The sequence below is a fragment of the Gigantopelta aegis genome, chromosome 2 (genome assembly GCF_016097555.1).
Source record: "Gigantopelta aegis isolate Gae_Host chromosome 2, Gae_host_genome, whole genome shotgun sequence".
NCBI lineage: Eukaryota > Metazoa > Mollusca > Gastropoda > Neomphalida > Peltospiridae > Gigantopelta > Gigantopelta aegis.
This window is the reverse complement of record NC_054700.1, coordinates 29,465,630-29,491,577: the sequence shown is the minus strand read 5'-3', so window position 1 is coordinate 29,491,577 and position 25,948 is coordinate 29,465,630. Positions and strand designations below refer to the sequence as shown.

The following is a 25,948-nucleotide window of genomic DNA, read 5'->3' as shown; positions in this document are numbered from 1 at the left end:
GGGCTATCGGATGTTAAATATTTGATAATTCTGACACATATACATGTATATATCGCCTTAGAGGGCTCCATTGGATTTTAAATATTTGATAATTATTTTTGGGCTATCGGCATGTCCTGGGCAAGCACCTCAGTTATCTGGGCAGTGGGTTAGTTGTCAGTGTTTAGTGAGAGAGAAGAGGGTGTAGTGGTCTTAACCTACCTATTGAGTCGTTAAAACTCACTTTGGGTGGGAGCCGGTACTGGGCAGTGAACCCTGTACCTAACCAGCCTTATGTCAGATGACAGTGGGTTAGTTGTTAGTTGTTAGTAGTTAGTGAGAGAGAAGAGGGTGTAGTGGTCTTAACCTACCTATTGAGTCGTTAAAACTCACTTTGGGTGACTGGGCAGTGAACCCTGTACCTAACCAGCCTTATGTTAGTTGTTAGTTGTTAGCCTTAGTTAGTGAGAGAGAAGAGGGTGTAGTGGTCTTAACCTACCTATTGAGTCGTTAAAACTCACTTTGGGTGGGAGCCGGTACCGGGCAGTGAACCCTGTACCTAACCAGCCTTATGTCCAGTGGGTTAGTGTTAGTTGTTAGTAGTTAGTGAGAGAGAAAGGGTGTAGTGGTCTTAACCTACCTATTTTTCCATTTGCAGCAAAGGATCTTTTAGTTTCAGTAGTTTAGGGTGTTTCAACTATTGAGTCGTTTTTTGTGCTTATATCCAATTACGGTTCAAGCACGCTGTCCTGGGCAAGCACCTCAGTTATCTGGGCAGTGGGTTAGTTGTCAGTGTTTAGTGAGAGAGAAGAGGGTGTAGTGGTCTTAACCTACCTATTGAGTCGTTAAAACTCACTTTGGGTGGGAGCCGGTACTGGGCAGTGAACCCTGTACCTAACCAGCCTTATGTCAGATGACAGTGGGTCTTAACCTACCTATTGAGTCGTTAAAACTCACTTTGTGGGAGCCGGTAGTTGTTAGCCTTTGTTAGTTAGTTGTTAGTTGTGTAGAGAGAGAGAGGGTGTAGTGGTCTTAACCTACCTATTGAGTCGTTAAAACTCACTTTGGGTGGGAGCCGGTACCGGGCAGTGAACCCTGTACCTAACCAGCCTTATGTCAGATGACAGTGGGTTAGTTGTTAGTTGTTAGTAGTTAGTGAGAGAGAAGAGGGTGTAGTGGTCTTAACCTACCTATTGAGTCGTTAAAACTCACTTTGGGTGGGAGCCGGTACCGGGCAGTGAACCCTGTACCTAACCAGCCTTATGTCAGATGACAGTGGGTTAGTTGTTAGTTGTTAGTAGTTAGTGAGAGAGAAGAGGGTGTAGTGGTCTTAACCTACCTATTGAGTCGTTAAAACTCACTTTGGGTGGGAGCCGGTACCGGGCAGTGAACCCTGTACCTAACCAGCCTTATGTCAGATGACAGTGGGTTAGTTGTTAGTTGTTAGTAGTTAGTGAGAGAGAAGAGGGTGTAGTGGTCTTAACCTACCTATTGAGTCGTTAAAACTCACTTTGGGTAGGAGCCGGTACCGGGCAGTGAACCCTGTACCTAACCAGCCTTATGTCAGATGACAGTGGGTTAGTTGTTAGTTGTTAGTAGTTAGTGAGAGAGAAGAGGGTGTAGTGGTCTTAACCTACCTATTGAGTCGTTAAAACTCACTTTGGGTGGGAGCCGGTACCGGGCAGTGAACCCTGTACCTACCAGCCGTGTGTCCGATGACTTAACCTCGACACCAGCGAGGCCGGTAGGGATCGTTTATGTGCACTCTATCACAGACATGACAGCACATACATCAGCCGTGGGGCACTGGTTTGTGATAGAGATAAACGCAATCAAAATGGGTCCACTGAGGGGTGTTGATCCTACAACCTAATCTCCTCTGGTCAGTGTTTTACCAATTGAGCTAGATCCTAACCATGTTCGTCATAAAATATTTAATCTGCCTGTTTGGAATTTATTCTTTCAACTGTTTGTAACTATACTACATCATATAATATATAGAGGATTCGTCACGTGTATTTTTTAATATGGAAAATATCAACTGAGCCTGTGTTAATCGGTATTTGTCGAGGCTGTACCGAGACAAATACGATTAACTAGACGAGGTTCATATTTTACATATTAAAAACCATGAGTAGCGAATTCTATTTATCCTATAACACTTCTAAAATAACATTTTAATTCAATTTTTAGTAAATCACAGTACTATAAATTTGCCGCCATCGGTAATATGACGTCATCACGATTAGCACAAATTAGTTTGACATCACTCATTTTAACTAACTCTTAGAAAATGTTATACTCAAGTGTACAGGTCGAGTTGGCTTGCAAACAAATGACCAGTCCGCAGCAACACATTACCTAGAGACCTTGCAAATTTGCATACCATTATTAAACGCGTTAATACACTAAATTATCACATGGGTTTATGAGATAGATATCATGGGTAAGTTATAGGATAAATTGTTATAGTAGATGAATTTACAAATGTCACGCTTAGCTTACGCAGAGGCAATTAATTTAAATGCATTCCACAGTTACAATTTCTTAATTTATTCACATTGGAGATGTCGGACTGAATGGAAAGAAATGTTTTATTTAACGATGCACTCAACACATTTTATTTTACGGTTATATGGCGTCAGACATATGGTTAAGGACCACACAGATTTTGAGAGGAAACCCGCTGTCGCCACTACATGGGCTACTCTTCCGATTAGCAGCAAGGGATCTTTTATTTGCACTTCCCACAGGCAGGATAGCACAAACCATGGCCTTTGTTGAACCAGTTATGGATCACTGGTCGGTGCAAGTGGTTTACACCTACCCATTGAGCCTTGCAGAGCACTCACTCAGGGTTTGGAGTCGGTATCTGGATTAAAAATCCCATGCCTCGACTGGGATCCGAACCCAGTACCTACCAGCCTGTAGACCGATGGCCTACCACGACACCACCGAGGCCGGTCGGACTGAATGGGTACATGTATCCGTGAAAGTGTGAGGATTGGTTATTTTCTGCACCATGTCACCATTGCATAAAATAACACTTTTACAGAAGAGTTGAAATTTACCGTGGCCACTTAACACAGGTGTTTTAGCAGTTTGGAATTCCATTTAGATGTAGATGACCTTTGTCTACATTAGACAGGTGGTTGATTAACACAGGTCAGTTCACACTGGTAATCATTCAGGAGGAGTTTAAGTGGCCTCTTAAGACATCTGGCTGCTTGGGCAGGTTTGACTGTACATATAATATATTGTAAACTGACAGTGTGAAAAACAAAAAGACATTTGCAGGATCAAATAGACATTGTAAACTGATGGCGAGTGTGTTCTGTATTGTGATTGGTTAATTAAATTCTTTTTCCGGGATCAAATAGACAATAACACCCGGAAAGCTAATGACGTCATTAGAAAGTGACGTCATTAGCAACTGGAACAGGTGAAGTTGACGATTCAAGGGTCTACAGTTAGATTGTAGCCAGGTATTTTTTTCAAGAAATACCAAATATACAATTAGTTCCGTTGAAAAACGATCCAGTTTACAATGGACATAACCATATTGAGTTTTTATATTTGCGGGTGTTATTGTCTATTTGATGCTTGCAAATGTTTCATTTTTGACCTCAGGCTAATGCCTTCTGTCAAACATGACATGCGGGATCAAATAGACAATAACACCCGCAAATCTGAAAACTCCATATGGTTACAAATGTATCTCCTAAATAACACCCACAAATCTGAAAACTCTATATGGTTATCTCCTAAATACATAATAAAAAATACTGAACTATTGGCCAATCATTGGTAAGAAAAATGTTTACTACATAAATGATCTTGATCTTTTTTCTTCCTTTTGAAGCCATGGTGACATCTTCCCTTAGGTACATTTATAAATAGGAAAAAACAAAACCAAAGGCTTGAGTTTAAATATACTGACTGACTACATACTTAATGTACTGAATTTCGTTAAAGTCATACAGACTAAATAATAATACCCCCCCCCCCCCTGAAATTTGTTACTTCTTTTTTAATGCCATATAAAACTACCAACAAATAATTGACCTGATTACAGAAAGCCAACTTGTCTTTAATTAAAAAAAAAAAAGTATTTAAAGACAGCTTTATTCAGATTTATTTTTAAAAACAAAAACAAAACAAGAAACAATTGTTTGCGATAAACTCTTAATTTGCGATAAAAAAAAAATTGTTTTTTTAAAGACATGATAGCACATAAATTGTTTTTGTTTTTGTTAAATATTTAAAACATATATTGTTGTGAAAAATGGATCTTTATAGATTACAAAAATAAATCTTTATAGATTTTTTTCGCAGACAGTATCATCTGTGACTGTTGTTTTTAAACTGAAAGGGTAATGACGTACAAGACATCACCGGTTCTGTCTGGCGTCGTTTTGGCCGCACATGTTTTGTATTAGGATGGTGCATTTCGCCACCAGATCCGAGATATGATGAGAAAAATTATGTTTTCAAATTATTTCCCAAAGCCAGACCCCACACCTGATTTATTAGAAAGTGACTGAAAGTCAACGAGAGTTGATGAACAAGGGCCACAGCCAGAGAGATTGGCATAAATCATACCAAATGACCATTACTTGGTCTCATTAATTACTAACATAATAACGTTGTCGTGTTCTCAATTGCCGACCAGTGCGTTGCCGCTTCGTCGTGTGTGCGACAAATTGAAATGCGACAATAATTCTCTCCGTGATGTGAATGGGCGATAAAACACTTTGACAAATGGCTACAGTTATAATGGCATATGCGATATGATTCAACGACAAATTGAAAAACAGTGGTAATTCTTTTCATGGTTTTTAATTAAAATAAAATTGTCATAAAATATTTTTCGTAAATGACCATGTTGAAAGTGATTGAAAAAAAAAAGAAACGGAAATCAATTGACAGAACTTAATGAACAACAAGTAGTTCAGTAGTTCACCATTGATGAAACACTGGCTAACCCATCAGGTTGGAAGACAGTATGTACTGGGTTCAATCCCAGTACTTACCGGCCCAGAGTAAATGCACAAGTTAGTGATAAAATATAAGACGATGCACTACACCAACTTCTATCTCACTAACTGAGAGAGCGGGACATAGCCCAGTGGTTAAGCGCTCGCTTGATGTACGGTCGGTTTGGGATTGATCCCCATAGGTGGGCCCATTGGGCTGTTTCTTGTTCCAGCCAGTGCACCAAAACGGGTATATCAAAGGCACGTGCTATGTGCTATCATGTCTGTGAGATGGTGCATATAACAGATCCCTTGCTACTAATGAGAAAATGTAGCGGGTTTCCTCTCTAAAACTATATGTCAAAATTACCAAATGTTTGACAATGATTAATAATCAATGTGCTCTAATGGTGTCGTTATACGAAACAAACTTTTGTTAAACAAAACAAACTCTCACTAACTGCTAGATACATATATTAACCTCTTTCCTTAACAACTATGCTGAATATGTTCGACTGCATGTCTGAACCACAATAATTATTTGAACATGCGCAAACTAATGAACTGAAATGAAATCAAAGTAGTTAACCAGCTTTGTTTATGAACGGTGGTTGATGAAAAAAGTACTTCTTTTTTTAATTCTACAAAAATAAATTATAATTGTAAAGAAATTAATTTTACATCTGCTGTCTTAGGTAAACCTGCTTATATGTAAAAAGCACATCATCTGATTACAGCATTGTGTGGTAGTTCCTTGTAAATATGGGTTTCTTCTTCATAACTTTTCACCCTCTATATTGCAGTTTAAAATGTTTATTTATTATATCATACAATATTGGTGACATTAAAATTCTTAATATAACATGTAAATAGAAAACAAATATATCCTTAAACTTAAACTTCATATTCTGTCTATGAATGGTGCAGTATAATTTAATTATTTTCAAATAATTTGACCTTTTTGTTATTATAATGTAAGCATTTTATTCCTATAAATAGGAATTTTAATTCAAATTGTGTGTCACATCTGTCCTATTCATTCTTACTGTTATTGATGTTGTTGTTACTATTGATGTTATATAATTCTTATCTTTGTTTGGTAATATATGCAATGAATTGAATTGAATTGAATTGGTCCATTGGAATTTCTTATTCACCCTTTGCAGAGAAGATTTTGTGACATGTTTTGTATCACACATTGACATCTCACATGTGGGAGGTTGATTTAAGAATATCTGTTTGGCTGTGCCATGGTGATGACCTAGATGCCCAAACTATACTATCCAATGAAATTAACACTGCTGAAACTGATTGTGTTATGATGTATGATCACATAAGTATGCCAGTGCAAATATACCATAAACATGCAAGTTGTACTTGGAACATTTGTTTAAATTTTGATTAAACCTGATTTTTAAGGATATGTAAGAAATAGAATACTCAACTCTCGTCTAGTGTTAGATTTCATTTATCTTACAACTCGTTTAAACATGTACCCAACTTGTTTTTACTCATACATGTAGATATTTTGAAACCAGTCATAACATGTTACTTACACTGTAGTATTCCGTGTCGCATATCTTGACGATTCACTACAATGCACTTATAGATGGTACTTTAAAAAAACCCAGTATTATTAAAATTTCACACAATCATAATTATCACAATATTGTTTTGAGCTTCAAAAATGTCCAAGGCTATACTTCCTTGTAAAAATTTCCATTTAGTGGACTGCTCTAGCACTGAGCCGAGGAAAGGAATGTTTGTTCAGATTGATAATTTACTACATTTTGCGTGGTGGGACATAGCCCAGTGGTAAAGCGCTCGCTTGATGTGTGATCTGTCTAGGATCGACACCTGTTGGTGGGCCTATTGGGCTGTCTCTCGTGTCTACCAGTGCAACATAACTTGTATATCAAAGGCTGTGGTATGTGCTACCCTGTCTATAGGATGGTGCAAATAAAAAATCCTTTGCTACTAATGAAAAAATGTAGCGGGTTTCCTTTCTAAGACTATACATAAAAAATCACCAAATGTCTCTCTCTCTGTCTCTCACCAAATGTTTGACATCCAGTAGCTGATGATTAATAAATCAATGTGCTCTAGTGGTGTTGTTAAACAAAACAAATTTTAACTTTACTATATTTTACCTCCTTAATTTTAGAATAACGAATAGTCGATGGTTAATTAATGTGCTCTAGAAATGTCATTAAACAACACAAACTAACTGTTTTCTAGTGCATATTGGTATTTTCTTAACACAAACTAACTGTTTTCTAATGCATATTGGTATTTTCTTAACACAAACTAACTGTTTTCTAATGCATATTGGTATTTTCTTAACACAAACTTTTATTGTGAACATTTTTAACTTTTAACAAAATTCTAAAGAACATTTTTAAAATAAAAGTATGTAACTCTGGCAAATGTTATTGCACCATGAACATGGAAGCCTGCATGGCTAAAATTGTGAGAGTAAAAAGTTAATTAAATAATCAATACAATTAAGAAACGACACAGGACATGTGTTTATAATTTCTTCAAAATGCTAGTAGTCGATTGCACCGGCAAGTGGCTCTGCTGTGTAACATTCATCAAAAAAAACCCCAGCATCCCTTAATTCCTTGCATCTGGTACGGCCTGCGTGGCTAACAAGTGTTCAGGACATGAAAGCCGACAGCCATCGTCCCAAATGACAAATGGCGACATATGACCTATTCCCCATAGATGATTGGTCATTTTGGCTGTATTGCACAACAAGTCGTTTTCACTGAGCAGGCAACAGGATTTGCAATGATTTTGTGCGACACCGCTGGCTGGAATCAATGGATGGTGCCACGCTTGGTTGGCCACAATCATCCGTAATAGATGTCCTGGAGAGATGCGTGTCACGCCGTATTAGACGAATCCCTGGCGCGGCTCGCGTAATTAAATAATGACAAAACACAATGAGGAAGTGACCGGATTCCTCTGATCAACATGCAGCGGATCAAACGTCTTCGACTTTCATCTCGCTCCCGCCGCCACCACTCAACAAGCCGGCACTGCTGTTTTATGTTTTCAAAACTTGTCCCAATGCTTGTCGGTACTGCTTATCCACTTAGATGAACAACTGGTAGAAGACTTTGTATTTGTTTAGTTAAAAACACTGAGTGTAACAATTGTCTGGGTTTGTAAACTGGAGGTGGGGATACATGTGCGTGTGCATGCATACCCATAATATTTATTGGATCTATTAGGTTTTTTTCAAAATTAGTATTTCATATATATATATATATATCTGTGTGTGTGTGTGTGTGTATGTGTGTGTGTGTGTATATAAATTCAAAAATCTTTTGTTTTGCTATTTGAAGATCCTCCTCCCCCCACCCAATTTGTTTTATATTTTTACTATCTGAAGGTCCACCTTAACTAATTTAAAAAACCCCCATTAAAACCCCCACTAACAACAACAACAATATCCATTAACTTTTGCTGTTTTAAGGTTGCACACCACCTTTAATTACTCCATACAGTGCAATACAATTTCTGTCGGAATATATTCTGTGAAAAATACAACATTGAGAGGGTCATGTGACCTAGTGTCAGGAAGTGCTCTCCAATAACAACTACCTTGCAAAAAATCAACATACATGTAGTTTTGATCACAAACATTTCCAGTTAGCTACCCTCATGCCAGAGCATTACCTCATGTCGCTGGCATGCATCTGGCAGTACGCCACTTGCACTTTTGTTATCAGTTGGTACTAAATATTACAAATAACATCAAACCAATGCTCTATGTAAATACTACTGGGGTCATCCTGCTTGTAATCATCAAACAACGGAGGGGGGGGGGGGGATGTAGCTCAGTGGTACAGCGCTCGCTCGATGCGCGGTCGGTGAGGGATCGATCCCCGTCGGTGCGCCCATTGGGCTATTTCTTGTTCCAGCCAGTGCACCACGACTGGTATATCGAAGGCAGTGGTATGTACTACCCTGTCTGTGGGATGGTGCATATAAAAGATCCCTTGCTGCTAATAGAAAAGAGTAGCCCATGAAGTGGTGACAGCAGGTTTCCACTCTCAATATCTGTGTGGTCCTTAACCATATGTCTGACGCCATATAAACGTAAATAAAATGTGTTGAGTGCGTTGTTAAATAAAACATTTCTTTCTTTCATCAAACAAAGATTTTAAAAAGTGTATCAGAATTTTGTATTTTTGTTTTTATGTGGTACTATTTCTTAAACCAGACTATATTAAGCTGTTTGTACACCACAGTGTATTGGAAAACATATTAAATAACCCTTGCTGCTGTTGGGTTCTGTAGAACGAGTGCTGTTTAAGGACTGCCCATGGGTTCTTTGGAACAAGTGTAGTGTAAGGACTGTCTATGGGTTCTGTGGAACAAGTGTAGTGTAAGGACTGTCTATGGGTTCTGTTGAACAAGTGTAGTGTAAGGACTGTCTATGGGTTCTGTTGAACAAGTGTAGTGTAAGGACTGTCTATGGGTTCTGTTGAACAAGTGTAGTGTAAGGACTGTCTATGGGTTCTGTTGAACAAGTGTAGTGTAAGGACTGTCTATGGGTTCTGTTGAACAAGTGTAGTGTAAGGACTGTCTATGGGTTCTGTTGAACAAGTGTAGTGTAAGGACTGTCTATGGGTTCTGTTGAACAAGTGTAGTGTAAGGACTGTCTATGGGTTCTGTTGAACAAGTGTAGTGTAAGGACTGTCTATGGGTTCTGTAAGGAACAAGTGTTAGTGTAAGGACTGTCTATGGGTTCTGTTGAACAAGTGTAGTGTAAGGACTGTCTATGGGTTCTGTCTCTATGGGTTCTGTTGAACAAGTGTAGTGTAAGGACTGTCTATGGGTTCTGTGGAACAAGTGTAGTGTAAGGATGGGTTCTGTTGAACAAGTGTAGTGGGTTCTATGGGTTGTGTTGAACAAGTGTAGTGTAAGGACTGTCTATGGGTTCTGTTGAACAAGTGTAGTGTAAGGACTGTCTATGGGTTCTGTTGAACAAGTGTAGTGTAAGGACTGTCTATGGGTTCTGTTGAACAAGTGTAGTGTAAGGACTGTCTATGGGTTCTGTTGAACAAGTGTAGTGTAAGGACTGTCTATGGGTTCTGTTGAACAAGTGTAGTGTAAGGACTGTCTATGGGTTCTGTTGAACAAGTGTAGTGTAAGGACTGTCTATGGGTTTCTGTAGTGTAAGACTGTCTATGGGTTCTGTGTAGTGTAAGGACTGTCTATGGGTTCTGTTGAACAAGTGTAGTGTAAGGACTGTCTATGGGTTGTTGAACAAGTGTAGTGTAAGGACTGTCTATGGGTTCTGTTGAACAAGTGTAGTGTAAGGACTGTCTATGGGTTCTGTTGAACAAGTGTAGTGTAAGGACTGTCTATGGGTTCTGTTGAACAAGTGTAGTGTAAGGACTGTCTATGGGTTCTGTTGAACAAGTGTAGTGTAAGGACTGTCTATGGGTTCTGTTGAACAAGTGTAGTGTAAGGACTGTCTATGGGTTCTGTTGAACAAGTGTAGTGTAAACTGTCTATGGGTTCTGTTGAACTGTCTATGGGTTCTGTTGAACAACTGTGTAGTGTAAGGACTGTCTATGGGTTCTGTTGAACAAGTGTAGTGTAAGGACTGTCTATGGGTTCTGTTGAACAAGTGTAGTGTAAGGACTGTCTATGGGTTCTGTTGAACAAGTGTAGTGTAAGGACTGTCTATGGGTTCTGTTGAACAAGTGTAGTGTAAGGACTGTCTGTTATGGGTTCTGTGGAACAAGTGTAGTGTAAGGACTGTCTATGGGTTCTGTTGAACAAGTGTAGTGTAAGGACTGTCTATGGGTTCTGTTGAACAAGTGTAGTGTAAGGACTGTCTATGGGTTCTGTTGAACAAGTGTAGTGTAAGGACTGTCTATGGGTTCTGTTGAACAAGTGTAGTGTAAGGACTGTCTATGGGTTCTGTTGAACAAGTGTAGTGTAAGGACTGTCTATGGGTTCTGTTGAACAAGTGTAGTGTAAGGACTGTCTATGGGTTCTGTTGAACAAGTGTAGTGTAAGGACTGTCTATGGGTTCTGTTGAACAAGTGTAGTGTAAGGACTGTCTGGGTTCTGAACAAGTGTAGTGTAAGGACTGTCTGGGTTGAACAAGTGTAGTGTAAGGACTGTCTATGGGTTCTGTTGAACAAGTGTAGTGTAAGGACTGTCTATGGGTTCTGTTGAACAAGTGTAGTGTAAGGACTGTCTATGGGTTCTGTTGAACAAGTGTAGTGTAAGGACTGTCTATGGGTTCTGTTGAACAAGTGTAGTGTAAGGACTGTCTATGGGTTGTTGAACAAGTGTAGTGTAAGGACTGTCTATGGGTTCTGTTGAACAAGTGTAGTGTAAGGACTGTCTATGGGTTGAACAAGTGTAGTGTAAGGACTGTCTATGGGTTCTGTTGAACAAGTGTAGTGTAAGGACTGTCTATGGGTTCTGTTGAACAAGTGTAGTGTAAGGACTGTCTGTGAACAAGTGTAGTGGGTTCTGTTGAACAAGTGTAGTGTAAGGACTGTCTATGGGTTCTGTTGAACAAGTGTAGTGTAAGGACTGTCTATGGGACTGTCTGTTGAACAAGTGTAGTGTAAGGACTGTCTATGGGTTCTGTTGAACAAGTGTAGTGTAAGGACTGTCTATGGGTTCTGTTGAACAAGTGTAGTGTAAGGACTGTCTATGGGTTCTGTTGAACAAGTGTAGTGTAAGGACTGTCTATGGGTTCTGTTGAACAAGTGTAGTGTAAGGACTGTCTATGGGTTCTGTTGAACAAGTGTAGTGTAAGGACTGTCTATGGGTTCTGTTGAACAAGTGTAGTGTAAGGACTGTCTATTGGTTCTGCTGAACAAGTGTAGTGTAAGGACTGTCTATGGGTTTTGTTGAACAAGTGTAGTGTAAGGACTGTCTATGGGTTCTGTTGAACAAGTGTAGTGTAAGGACTGTCTATGGGTTCTGTTGAACAAGTGTAGTGTAAGGACTGTCTATGGGTTCTGTTGAACAAGTGTAGTGTAAGGACTGTCTATGGGTTCTGTTGAACAAGTGTAGTGTAAGGATGGGTTCTGTTGAACAAGTGTAGTGTAAGGACTGTCTATGGGTTCTGTTGAACAAGTGTAGTGTAAGGACTGTCTATGGGTTCTGTTGAACAAGTGTAGTGTAAGGACTGTCTATGGGTTCTGTGGAACAAGTGTAGTGTAAGGACTGTCTATGGGTTCTGTTGAACAAGTGTAGTGTAAGGACTGTCTATGGGTTCTGTTGAACAAGTGTAGTGTAAGGACTGTCTATGGGTTCTGTTGAACAAGTGTAGTGTAAGGACTGTCTATGGGTTCTGTTGAACAAGTGTAGTGTAAGGACTGTCTATGGGTTCTGTTGAACAAGTGTAGTGTAAGGACTGTCTATGGGTTCTGTTGAACAAGTGTAGTGTAAGGACTGTCTATGGGTTCTGTTGAACAAGTGTAGTGTAAGGACTGTCTATGGGTTCTGTTGAACAAGTGTAGTGTAAGGACTGTCTATGGGTTCTGTTGAACAAGTGTAGTGTAAGGACTATTTATTGGTTTTTTTGAACAAGTGTTGTGTAAGGACTGTCTATGGGTTCTGTTGAACAAGTGTAGTGTAAGGACTGTCTATGGGTTTTGTGGAACAATTGTTGTGTAAGGACTGTATGGGTTCTGTTGAACAAGTGTAGTGTAAGGACTGTCTATGGGTTCTGTTGAACAAGTGTAGTGTAAGGACTGTCTATGGGTTGAACAAGTGTAGTGTAAGGACTGTCTATGGGTTCTGTTGAACAAGTGTAGTGTAAGGACTGTCTATGGGTTCTGTTGAACAAGTGTAGTGTAAGGACTGTCTATGGGTTCTGTTGAACAAGTGTAGTGTAAGGACTGTCTATGGGTTCTGTTGAACAAGTGTAGTGTAAGGTTCTGTTGAACAATGGGTTCTGTTGAACAAGTGTAGTGTAAGGACTGTCTATGGGTTCTGTTGAACAAGTGTAGTGTAAGGAATGGGTTCTGTTGAACAAGTGTAGTGTAAGGACTGTCTATGGGTTCTGTTGAACATGAGTTCTGTTGAACAAGTGTAGTGTAAGGACTGTCTATGGGTTCTGTTGAACAAGTGTAGTGTAAGGACTGTCTATGGGTTCTGTTGAACAAGTGTAGTGTAAGGACTGTCTATGGGTTGTGTTGAACAAGTGTAGTGTAAGGACTGTCTATGGGTTGAACAAGTGTAGTGTGTTGAACAAGTGTAGTGTAAGGACTGTCTATGGGTTCTGTTGAACAAGTGTAGTGTAAGGACTGTCTATGGGTTCTGTTGAACAAGTGTAGTGTAAGGACTGTCTATGGGTTCTGTTGAACAAGTGTAGTGTAAGGACTGTCTATGGGTTCAAGTGTTGTGAACAAGTGTAGTGTAAGGACTGTCTATGGGTTCTGTTGAACAAGTGTAGTGTAAAGACTGTCTATGGGTTCTGTTGAACAAGTGTAGTGTAAGGACTGTCTATGGGTTCTGTTGAACAAGTGTAGTGTAAGGACTGTCTATGGGTTCTGTTGAACAAGTGTAGTGTAAGGACTGTCTATGGGTTCTGTTGAACAAGTGTAGTGTAAGGACTGTCTATGGGTTCTGTGGAACAAGTGTTGTGTAAGGACTGTCTATGGGTTCTGTGTTGAACAAGTGTAGTGTAAGGACTGTATGGGTTCTGTTGAACAAGTGTAGTGTAAGGACTGTATGGGTTCTGTTGAACAAGTGTAGTGTAAGGACTGTATGGGTTCTGTTGAACAAGTGTAGTGTAAGGACTGTATGGGTTCTGTTGAACAAGTGTAGTGTAAGGACTGTCTATGGGTTCTGTTGAACAAGTGTAGTGTAAGGACTGTCTATGGGTTCTGTTGAACAAGTGTAGTGTAAGGAGTGTAAGGACTGTCTATGGGTTCTGTTGAACAAGTGTAGTGTAAGGACTGTCTATGGGTTCTGTTGAACAAGTGTAGTGTAAGGACTGTCTATGGGTTCTGTTGAACAAGTGTAGTGTAAGGACTGTCTATGGGTTCTGTTGAACAAGTAAGGACTGTTTATTGGTTTGTTGAACAAGTGTTGTGTAAGGACTGTCTATGGGTTCTGTTGAACAAGTGTAGTGTAAGGACTGTCTATGGGTTTTGTGGAACAATTGTTGTGTAAGAACTGTCTATGGGTTCTGTTGAACAAGTGTAGTGTAAGGACTGTCTATGGGTTCTGTTGAACAAGTGTAGTGTAAGGACTGTCTATGGGTTCTGTGGAACAAGTGTTGTGTAAGGACTGTCTATGGGTTCTGTTGAACAAGTGTAGTGTAAGGACTGTCTATGGGTTCTGTGGAACAAGTGTAGTGTAAGGACTGTCTATGGGTTCTGTTGAACAAGTGTAGTGTAAGGACTGTGAACAAGTGTATGGGTTCTGTTGAACAAGTGTAGTGTAAGGACTGTCTATGGGTTCTGTTGAACAAGTGTAGTGTAAGGACTGTCTATGGGTTCTGTTGAACAAGTGTAGTGTAAGAACTGTCTATGGGTTCTGTTGAACAATTGTTGTGTAAGGACTGTCTATGGGTTCTGTGGAACAATTGTTGTGTAAGGACTGTCTATGGGTTCTGTGGAACAATTGTTGTGTAAGGACTGTCTGTGGGTTCTGTGGAACAAGTGTAGTGTAAGGACTGTCTATGGGTTCTGTGGAACAATTGTTGTGTAAGGACTGTCTATGGGTTCTGTGTTGAACAAGTGTAGTGTAAGGACTGTCTATGGGTTCTGTGGAACAATGTGTGTAAGGACTGTCTGGGTGTAAGGACTGTCTATGGGTTCTGTTGAACAAGTGTAGTGTAAGGACTGTCTATGGGTTCTGTTGAACAAGTGTAGTGTAAGGACTGTCTATGGGTTCTGTGGAACAATTGTTGTGTAAGGACTGTCTGTGGGTTCTGTGGAACAAGTGTAGTGTAAGGAATGTCTATGAGTTCAGTGTAAGGACTGTCTGTGGGTTCTGTTGAACAAGTGTAATATAAGGACTGTCTATGGGTTCTGTTGAATAAGTGTAATGTTAGGACTGTCTATATAGACTTTGTGACTGCAGCTTCCACTCTATTATTATTTACTCAGTAGTCCTCTTTCTCTTCACCGCCTAAACAGGAAGCAAAGTGAGCAACTGTGATGTCATAAAGTGATCATTTCTGCTATTATTTTTTTATAGATACAACAGCTTGAAAACCGAGAGAGAAGTATAACGGACATACAGCGTCAAAGTATGGAGAGTTCGGAACAGGATAAATATGGTAATAAATTTATAATACATCAGCTAAATCTTCACTATGTGTTGTTTTTGTTTTATTTCTTGTTTGTTTTTTCCCTTGTTTGTTTTTTTCCCATTCCAAATAGTTTTCAATGACTGGTACATCAAAGGTCGTGATATGTACTATCCCGTCTCTGTGGAAGTGTATTTAAAAGATCCCTTGCTGATTTTATTAATCTCCTAGCGGTCCAACCAGAATGAACTATAGGTTTTGTCTTTGTCCGTCTGTCTGTCCATCTGTCCATGTGTCCCACATATAGTTTTCCACTTCTTTTTCGCAGTGTCTCAAGATATTGAGCCGAAAGTTTGTAGATGACTTTATCATTTACTGTTACATATCAAGTTTGAATTTTATATCGATTTGACAATTTTTGACAGAGTTAGGACCCTTGGAGCTTTGAAAATTTGTTTTCTGGACTTTCTTTTTCGCAATGTCTCAAGATATTGAGCTAAAATTTGGTGTATATCTTTTATCAAATACTGTTACAGATCACGTTTGACTTTCATGACGATTTACCCATTTTTCACTGAGGTATTACCCTTGAACTTATGAGATACAAAAAAAATGTTGGACCCAGTAGCGGACATGTTTTGCTTTAGCAGTACTCTCAAAATTATTGTTAGGCTAAGTAGCCTGTGTGTAAGCAGTGGGTTTCTCCTCTCTTGTGTTGAAATAACCATTTGATAGACTCCAAATAGCTGTTCATTAAAAATGTGCTGCCTCCAGAGATGAAGACTCTCATAAAAGGGAAATTCAACACAGAATGGAAAACAAGGACAGGAAGTACTTATCCAAGTGACCCCATCATACACCTAAACCGACGAGAACAAACAGTGATATTCAGACTGAGGACAGGGCACTGCAGACTCGGTGCACATCTCTATAAACTCAAAGTGGTAACAACACCTCAATGCCACTGTAACACCAGACTCCAGAGCATGTACTGTAAAGATGTCCAACATATGACAGTATTGGAGAAAACATCTGGCCACAACCCAGAACAATTGGAGAAAAACTTTGGAGCAAAAGAGACGACCTGTTGCTGACTGTGGAGTTCATGGAGGCGGTAAAGCTCACGATTTGAATTCAAGGAGCATAAAGAAACGGAACTCAGAAGTAGAAGAAGAAAAATGTGCTGAGGTGTCATTAAACCAGTATTATTTTCCTTTCTTTTAAAGTTTGTCTCTGAATATTCTACTTCTCTTTAATTTCTCTTCAATTTGTAATACATGTGTTTTGAATGTGTCTGTTGAATGTTATTTTTGTCAGGCTTGCAAAGGAAGATAGTTGAACTGACCTCTGAGCTGGAGGATGCTAGATTGGAGAGTCAAGAGAGCATGTTGCAGAAACGAGACCTGGAGAACAAGATAAGGGTTTGTGCATTTTACAAGATGCTGGTAGAGACGGGTTTGTGTATTTTACAAGATATGAGTAGAGACAGGTTTGTGCATTTTACAAGATGCCGATAGAGATGAGTTTGTGCATTTTACAAGATGCCGTTAGAGATGGGTTTGTGCATTTTACTAGAGACGTGTTTGTGCAATTTACAAGAAATGGGTAGAGACGGGTTTGTGTATTTTACAAGATGCCAGTAGAGTCGGGTTTGTGCATTTTACAAGATACAGGTACAAACAGGTTTTTGCATTTACAAGATATGGGTAAAGACGGGTTTGTGCATTTTACAAACTATGTGTAAGAGATGGGTTTGTGCAGTTTACAAGATACGGGTAGAAACGGGTTTGTGTATATTACAAGATAAGGATAGAGACAGGTTTGTGCATTTTACAAGATACCGGTAGAGATGGGTTTGTGTGTTTTACAAGATACAGGTAACGATGGGGTTTTGTATTTTACAAGATACCGGTAGAGATGGGTTTGTGCATTTTACTAGAGACTAGAGACTGGTTTGTGCATTTTACAAGATATGGGTAGAGACGGGTTTGTGCATTTTACAAGGTACGGGTAGAGACGGGTTTGTGCATTTTACAAGGTACGGGTAGAGACGGGTTTGTGCATTTTACAAGGTACGGGTAGAGACGGGTTTGTGCATTTTACAAGGTACGGGTAGAGACGGGTTTGTGCATTTTACAAGGTACGGGTAGAGACGGGTTTGTGCATTTTACAAGGTACGGGTAGAGACGGGTTTGTGCATTTTACAAGGTACATGTAGAGACGGGTTTGTGCATTTTACAAGGTACGGTAGAGACGGGTTTGTGCATTTTACAAGGAAGGGTAGAGATGGGTTTGTGCATTTTACAAGGTACAGGTAGAGACGGCTTTGTGCATTTTACAAGGTACAGGTAGAGACGGGTTTGTGCATTTTACAAGGTACAGGTAGAGACGGGTTTGTGTATTTTACAAGATACAGGTAAAGATGGGTTTGTGCATTTTACAAGGTACAGGTAGAAACGGGTTTGTGTATTTTACAAGGTACAGGTGGAGACGGGTTTGTGTATTTTACAAGATACAGGTAAAGATGGGTTTGTGTATTTTAAAATACATGTCTATACGGGTAGAGACAGGTTCGTGCATTTTACAAGATACAGGTTCGTGCATTTTACAACATATGGGTAGAGACGGGTTCGTGCATTTTACAAGATATGGGTAGAGACAGGTTCGTGCATTTTACAAGATACAGGTTCGTGCATTTTACAAGATATGGCTAGATACGGGTTCGTGCATTTTACAAGATACAGGTATATGTAGGTTTGTGTATTTTACAAGATACAGGTATATGTAGGTTTGCGTATTTTACAAGATACAGGTATATGTAGGTTTGTGTATTTTACAAGATACAGGTATATGTAGGTTTGTGAATTTTATAAGTTTACAAACTATGTGGGTGGGATTTAGCTCAGTCCATGACAGTGTGCTAGGATTAAAGGATCGAAAACTCTCAGTGGACACATTCTCTGATACGGTTTTTGTATTCCATCGGTGCCCCACGACTGGTATATCAAAGGTTCTGGTATGTGCCATCCTGTCTCTGTTAAAATTCATATAAAACTTTAAAAGATCCCTTGCTGCTATTGACAAATGTGCATCATTAAATAAATCATTTCTTTCTTTCTTTCTAAGACAGTGTGTAAAAACATTACCGAATGTTTGACATCCAGTAGCTGATGATTAATTAATCAGTTCTCTAGTGGTGTTGTTAAACAAAACAGACTTTAACTTTTACAAGATATATTTTGCAAGATACAGCTTTGAGCATTTTTTATATATATAATATTATTTACAAGTGGGTTTCTTCTCTGACAAACTTGGTCAAGTATCACAATTATTATGTTAGATGTTTAACAACTGATTATTAAAGGCAATGTGTTGCATTTTTATTTAACAAATATTTCTTCTTTTCATATAGACCTTAGAGAGAGAAATGTCCAGCAAAGTATCTAAGTTTGATGACCTTGTCAAAGATGTAAGTTAATAATAATGATGATGATGATGATGATGATGATAAAATATCTATCTTTAAAAAGTAATTCAATTAGACAATCACATTTCCTTCTTAAATGTGCATTGTTGTCTAAAACATTTTATTTTAATTCTGTTTGAAATTTACACTTCCTTACTTAGAATACTGTTTTCTGTACATCTGGCTCCGTATTCATAAACGTACTTAATTCTATGTATGATACTTATTTATGTACTTTAAGTATGTATTTAGGTATCATACATTGACTTAAGTACGTTTATGAATACGGAGCCTGGTGTGTCCTTGATGTTCTAATGTCTGCATGTAGACGCTAGCTGAGCATCATGGCTTAATGTGACCATTTGGGACTTGCCTTTTAGAAATAAACCGATGAATTTAAAATGGTCCAGTAGATATTTTTGCACAATTTTCTTTTAATATGACACACAATGGTGTGGCATGTTCTTAAATTTAATAATTTAAAGACAAATTTAGAGGAAAAAACCCCAAGTATCATTATGAACCAACATGTAATGAATGCTAGCTGGGCTAGCTGTGGGTGATCAAAAACATTTCACCAAATTATCGCAAAAATGCAAAACCTATTGCCATTTTTCCAACAAAATATCAATTATTATACAAATTGTTTTCAGCAAATTAAAATCAAATTCGGCAATTGTTCTTAAAATTTGGTATTGGCGGAGTTGGCGAGTGGCAGAGCTAGCCCTGACTAGCTGGATCCGCATTTTTCTAGTTTCCATAAATGCAGAAATACACACCATGATGTGCAAGATTTTTTTATTGTATGATACAAGCTTGTATGTGATATATTTTACTCCACGATGTTTTGAAGTCATCTGTGATGACGATTTACTTAAATACATGTAATTTTTTATTATTTATTATTATTATTATTTTTTTCCCCCAAAGTTTATTGTCCCCAGAAAATAAATACGGTAATACCAGGGTTGGGGGCCTTGGTATCACTACCTTACATTAATGTTATAGGATACACATTATATAATAATACAAATAATATGTTATGATATTAATAAACGTTGCCACAAAAAGGAGAGAAGAAATAATAGAAGGAAGTAAAATAAACATTAATTATAGTTGCATTGAGTTTTCATTCTGTTGAGTCTTAGGACATATGACAGTTCTGAACACTTCAAGGTTATACACCTCCATTAATTACTCTACACAATTTCTGTGTCAGAATATATTCTGTAGAACTATTTCCTAAATCGGACTATATTAAGCTACTACAGCAAGTAACGACACGACAAATGGTTAATTTGTTGCCTCGAGATGAATTTGTACACGTAGGTCCTGATATACTCCGAAATAAATTTCACATGATAGATTTGAAATAATTCCTGTTTCAGGCAAAAACTGTTTCAGACAGAAATATCAGACACTTTGTTGTAATAAGATTAAGTAATATTAACAGTACGTTATGCACATAATGATACACAGCAATAAAAGTATGTCATTTAAATTATAACTGCATTTTCCAAATAGTAACTGAAATGCTAGTAACTGAAATGCTAATGATGGTAGATTTTTTTAAACCATTGGCTAAAAGACTTCCTTTGTTTTTTTTACAAATGAGTTTTTCTTTGTGTATAACAGTTTGAAGATGCTAAAACCCAGGTATGCCTGCTGACATCAGAGTCCCAGCAACAACAACGTGAAATTAACTACAAAAGCCGGGAACTGGAAACCATTAGGTAACTCAGTGTTTGTTTATTCAGCCCATTTTCAACATTTCATTTCATTTCAACTTATTTACGTGCTGATATCCAATTAAGGTTCAAACACGCTGTCCTGGGCACACACGTCAGCTGTCTGGGCTTTCTGTCCAGGACAGTGGGTTAGTTGTTGGTTGTTAGTGGTTAATGAGAGAGAAGAGGGTGCAGTGGTCTTGCATCTACCCATTGAGTCGTTCAAACTCACTCTGGGTGGGAGCCAGTACTGGGCTGCGAACCCTGTACCTACCAGCCTTATGTCCGATGGCTTAACCACAACACGACTGTCACGGTTTGAGATTGTACCCGGTTTGAGATTGTCCTTTGGTTATTGCAGCAGCGGTTTCGGATTGCCTGCGCAATAAGCAAAGGACAATCTCAAACCGGGTACAATCTCAAACCGTGACACCGGTATTTTCATCACACCATTCAACATTTTCACAATCATTTGTCTGCACAAGCTTGAGTCAGAGTGATGCTTGGACAGTCTTGTCATTGCTCCCATGAGTCACTGTAGAAGGTGTTTGAGAGTCATTAATGGGGTTCCCACAAGCACACACTGAAGTGTCTGCTATAAACCATGCAAAGTGACTGTTCAAATCGCTAATACCTGCAGGTAAACAGTGTGTCAGATCAGTAGCTGTGGCCTTCTTTCACCTCCATAGAAATAAGATAATGGTACGTTGGTAGTGTCCTACAATTATTTGATGATAAAGATTTTCAAGTTATTTGTTGTACTGTTCCATAGTTCCTTGATTAAGTTCAGTACTTGCTTGTGTGTTGAGTGTGTTATGATCGCAAACTTCACGAGATGAGATAAAAAATCATATTTGACAAAAAACATGAAATTTTCTATTTATTATATAACTTTTGGCAATTTACCTTTATTTTTTAAAATGCCAGCAGCAAAATAGTTCCGGCTTTCTTACAGTCAAGATAACACTTTCTACAGTGACGATAACAAATATTTCACTAAATGTTATATAATAATAGTGAGTTGGTAACGTCACTCCCGTGTTTTTCACTGCCGTGGACACACAGGTTGAGAAAAGCAGTCATTATGGGACTGGCAAAAACCCCTGTTTAGCACAAATCATTAAAACATACATTGCTCTTTAGGGGAGGATAAGTACCTTTTTGTAAATCTGCTCGTATATAAATAATAATGTCCCTTTTATGATTGCATTTGCCAACTTATGGTCATTTATGACTTTTACCTAAATTCTGTGTATAAAATGTTTCAGCTACAATGTAAGTTTTTCGGTGTGAATTTCTTATAAATTACTGCTTTCATATCATATAGAGAAATTATTAGTCTTGCAGTAGAAAGCACTTTTTCCTATTTTTGAAATCATAACTTTGTTCAGTCTTACTTAGTCGTACTTCACTTCCAAAATGTTTTTAATAATAAATATGTGTATCTGAAGAAAAATGTTGTAAGGCAAGAAAAATCCAAATCATGTGCAGACTTTGCATGTAAACTTCTCAAGACATATTTAAAGTTTGCAAATAGAGTAAATGTTTTCTGCATTTTAAATGAAACATTGGCATTTAGGTTTCACAAATAAATAAATAAATAAATAAATAAATATACATATATCTATATAATGTTCAAAATAAGTATGGGATATTCAAATATAACACAATATAACAGATATGTATTGATGTTTATTGCAATAATAATTAATGGTAAAACACAAGCACTCATGTGACAAGGGATTGGCATTAAAGATTATAGCCAGGATAGTGATGTAGGTCAGAAGGAGACACAGATGGGCAACAGGTGTGGTGCTTGTCAATTTGACGTTTTCAATATTAGGCTATATTTACGGTTCACCAAGCACACACGATAACATTTTGGGGGATCCTGTCCCATTCCTCTTGGAGAGTAAAGTTTGTTGTCTTTAATGACACCACTAGAGCACATTGATTAATTAATCATCGGCTATTAGATGTCAAACATTTGGTAATTCTGACTCATAGTCAACAGAGGAAATTCGCTACAATTTTCTAATGCAGCAAGGGATCTTTTATATGCACTTTTCCACAGACAGGAAAGCACATACCACGGCCTTTGATCAGTTGTGGGGTACTGATTGGAAAGAAAAAAAACCCTAATCATTTGAACGAATCCACTGAGGTGGTTTGATCCTGCGACGCAAGCTAAATCGCACTCCTCCTCTTGGAGAGCTGTGCCTAATTCTGCCAAGTTGGTTGGATGACGTTGACATTCTCAGAGACGTCGTCCGATGATGTCCCACATGTGCTCAATGGATGAAAGTTCTAGGCTTAGGGCTGGCTACGGTAGTGTTGTGATGTTCTGTTGCTGCAAATACGCAGAGGCCAGTAGACTCCAGTGAGCACGGGCGTTGTCGTCCTGACAAACAAAATGGCATCTTAGCCTTGGCCGTCTTGAACGGGGACGATAATCCACATTTCTGATTTGTCAGTATTGGGCCCACAATCGGCTAATGACTGATTGTGACACATTAAGTCTACGGGCCACAATTCGCTGGGTGGTGCCAACTTGGAGCATGCCTACAGCCGTGAGATGTTTCTGGGATTGGAGACGTCGCATTGTAAAGAATGTGACAGCAAAGTTATGATCTAGTGTTCCAGTAACAAACAAGAAAGAATATTGCCACAGTGTGCACGCAATGTACACACAAACTAAGTGTCCAATTTCAAATCACACCCTTCTCACATGCAATGTCACATCACATGCTTTGCGATCAAAACAGTGCAGGGTTTTTCATGTTCTATGAGTGGGAACATTAATGCACATTGTGCACTTATTTTGAGCTTTATATCTCATTTCATTCTATAATTATTGATCTTAGAAAATGGAATATCCCCAACATATTTTGAACAGTATATATATATATATATATATATATATATATAGACACACACATATAATACAGCCAATTTATAATTATTTTATACTCTTTTTTTTGTTTTTTGTTTTTTAGTGTTATTTTAAGCACTACCAACATTCTAAGATGCCTAATTACCAGAAAATAAGTCAGCATTTTTCAACAGGTTATTGAAATAAGACGGTGCCTGGTAACCCATAAGCAGGTTACCATAAACTACAGGCCTATAAATAACGAGACATTTATCAAATTTACAATTCTGTCATCATTACTTTACAAACAAAAAGATACTTTGCTATTCATTCATGTGACTGTTCTCATTATAATGATATTTGTATGTGTAATTCATATTATAAACAACACATAATTAATTAGGTGATGGTGTTTTTCGAAAATATTTATGGAGACCAAAAAAATACATTCTCGACTTTCTTGACATGTGGTAAGTTTCTGGTAACCAGAATGACAGTTCTTGACTTATATAGCTAAATTCCAATGCACACCAAATAATATAGTCATATACATGTATACATCAATAATAGTTATGAAAATTGGCACATATCATAGACATTAAACAAAAAAAATAGTGTGGCAGTTATCTTGTTAGTCATCATGGTACCCCAATATACTGTAGCATATGGATTAGAAAGATATTCGATTACATGAAAATCCTCTGTATACTTTTGGAAAATGCTGCCTGAAAACTTGTTCTGTCCTTGAGATGTTGGCTGAAAAGCTCACAGTATAAAACCCCTCGTTTTCAAGACCCTACAGTTTTTTTCATATTTCATTGTCTAGTGTTATATTCATCTTTGTTTCATTAAGCATTGGTGATGCCCCAATAAAACAACTTACTCCTGTTGACGTGCACACTTGTAACAACTTTAGACTCTCTTCTTGATGTGGACTGTCATGTGTTTGATGAGTCTGGCGCTGTGCATGTAGGCATAGGAACACTCTGCACACTTGAATGCTCTGTTCTGTGTGTGCACCACCAATGGTGATGTCCCATTAAAACAACTTACTCCTGTTGATATGCACACTTGTAACAACTTCAGACTCTCTTCTTGATGTGGACTGTCATGTGTTTGATGAGACTGGCGCTGTGCATGTAGGCATAGGAACACTCTGCACACTTGAATGCTCTGTTCTGTGTGTGCACCACCAATGGTGATGCCCCATTAAAACAACTTACTCCTGTTGATATGCACACTTGTAACAACTTCAGACTCTCTTCTTGATGTGGACTGTCATGTGTTTGATGAGACTGGCGCTGTGCATGTAGGCATAGGAACACTCTGCACACTTGAATGCTCTGTTCTGTGTGTGCACCACCAATGGTGATGCCCCATTAAAACAACTTACTCCTGTTGATATGCACACTTGTAACAACTTCAGACTCTCTTCTTGATGTGGACTGTCATGTGTTTGGTGAGACTGGCGCTGTGCATGTAGGCATAGGAACACTCTGCACACTTGAATGCTCTGTTCTGTGTGTACACCACCAATGGTGATGCCCCATTAAAACAACTTACTCCTGTTGATATGCACACTTGTAACAACTTCAGACTCTCTTCTTGATGTGGACTGTCATGTGTTTGGTGAGATTTGCATTGTGCATGTAGGAACAGGAGCACTGTGCACACTTGAATGCTCTGTTCTGTGTGTGCACCACCATGTGTCTCTGGAGGTGGCAGCGCTGACTGAAGGTGTGGGGACACTGCAGACACCTGAAGGGCCGCTTATCACTATGGACCATCATGTGTTGCGTAAGGTTGGACTTCTGCGTGAAGGAGCCTGGACACAGGGTACACGTGAATAGCTTCTTGCCTGTGTGCATGACCATGTGCTTGGTGAGGCTAGACTGGGTGTTGAAAGCCTTCATGCACGTCGGACACTGCATCAGCTTGGTGACATCATGCGCTGTCATGTGTCGGCACAGGCTCCTGCTGTTCGAGTACTGCTTGGAACACAGCGTACAGTGGAACAGAGATGGTGATGACTCCATGTTCTTGTGATTCATCATGTGTGATGGTGATGACTTTGTGTTCACATGATTCACTATGTGTGATGGTGATGATTTCATGTTCACATGATTCACCATGTGTGATGGCGATGACTTTGTGTTCATGTGATTCACCATGTGTGATGGTGATGACTCAGTGTTCACGTGATTCACCATGTGTGATGCTGATGACTCAGTGTTCATGTGATTCATCATGTGTGATAATGTTGATTCCATGCTCCTGTTATTCACCATGTGTGATGGTGATGACTTCATGTTCATGTAATTCACCATATGTGGTGGTGATGACTCCATGTTTATGTGATTCATCATGTGTGATGGTGATGGCTCTCTGTTCATGTGATTGATGATGATGACTCCATGTTCACGTGATTCACCATGTGTGATGGTGATGACTCCGTGTTCACGTGATTCATCATATGTGATAGTGATGACTCTGTATTCACGTGATTCACCATGCGTGATGGTGATGCCTTCATGTTCACATGATTCACCATGTGTGACGGCGATGACTTTGTGTTCATGTTATTCACCATATGTGATGGTGATGACTCAATGTTCACGTGATTCATCATGTGTGATGGCGATGACTCTGTGTTCATGTGATTCACCATGCGTG

The 25,948-nt window shown here is 38.7% G+C and overlaps 1 protein-coding gene across 2 annotated transcripts in view; it reads left to right on the top strand.

Moving 5' to 3' along the window:
• LOC121383549 (centlein-like) overlaps window positions 1-25,948 on the top strand; it is a 162,720-nt gene that overhangs the window by 44,999 nt on the left and 91,773 nt on the right. For both annotated transcript variants that reach the window (XM_041513647.1, XM_041513639.1), the window contains exons 6-9: window positions 15,159-15,240; window positions 16,528-16,631; window positions 18,623-18,679; window positions 20,312-20,409. In XM_041513647.1, the coding sequence (XP_041369581.1) occupies window positions 15,159-15,240; window positions 16,528-16,631; window positions 18,623-18,679; window positions 20,312-20,409 (341 nt within the window). The remainder of the gene's footprint in view (window positions 1-15,158; window positions 15,241-16,527; window positions 16,632-18,622; window positions 18,680-20,311; window positions 20,410-25,948) is intronic.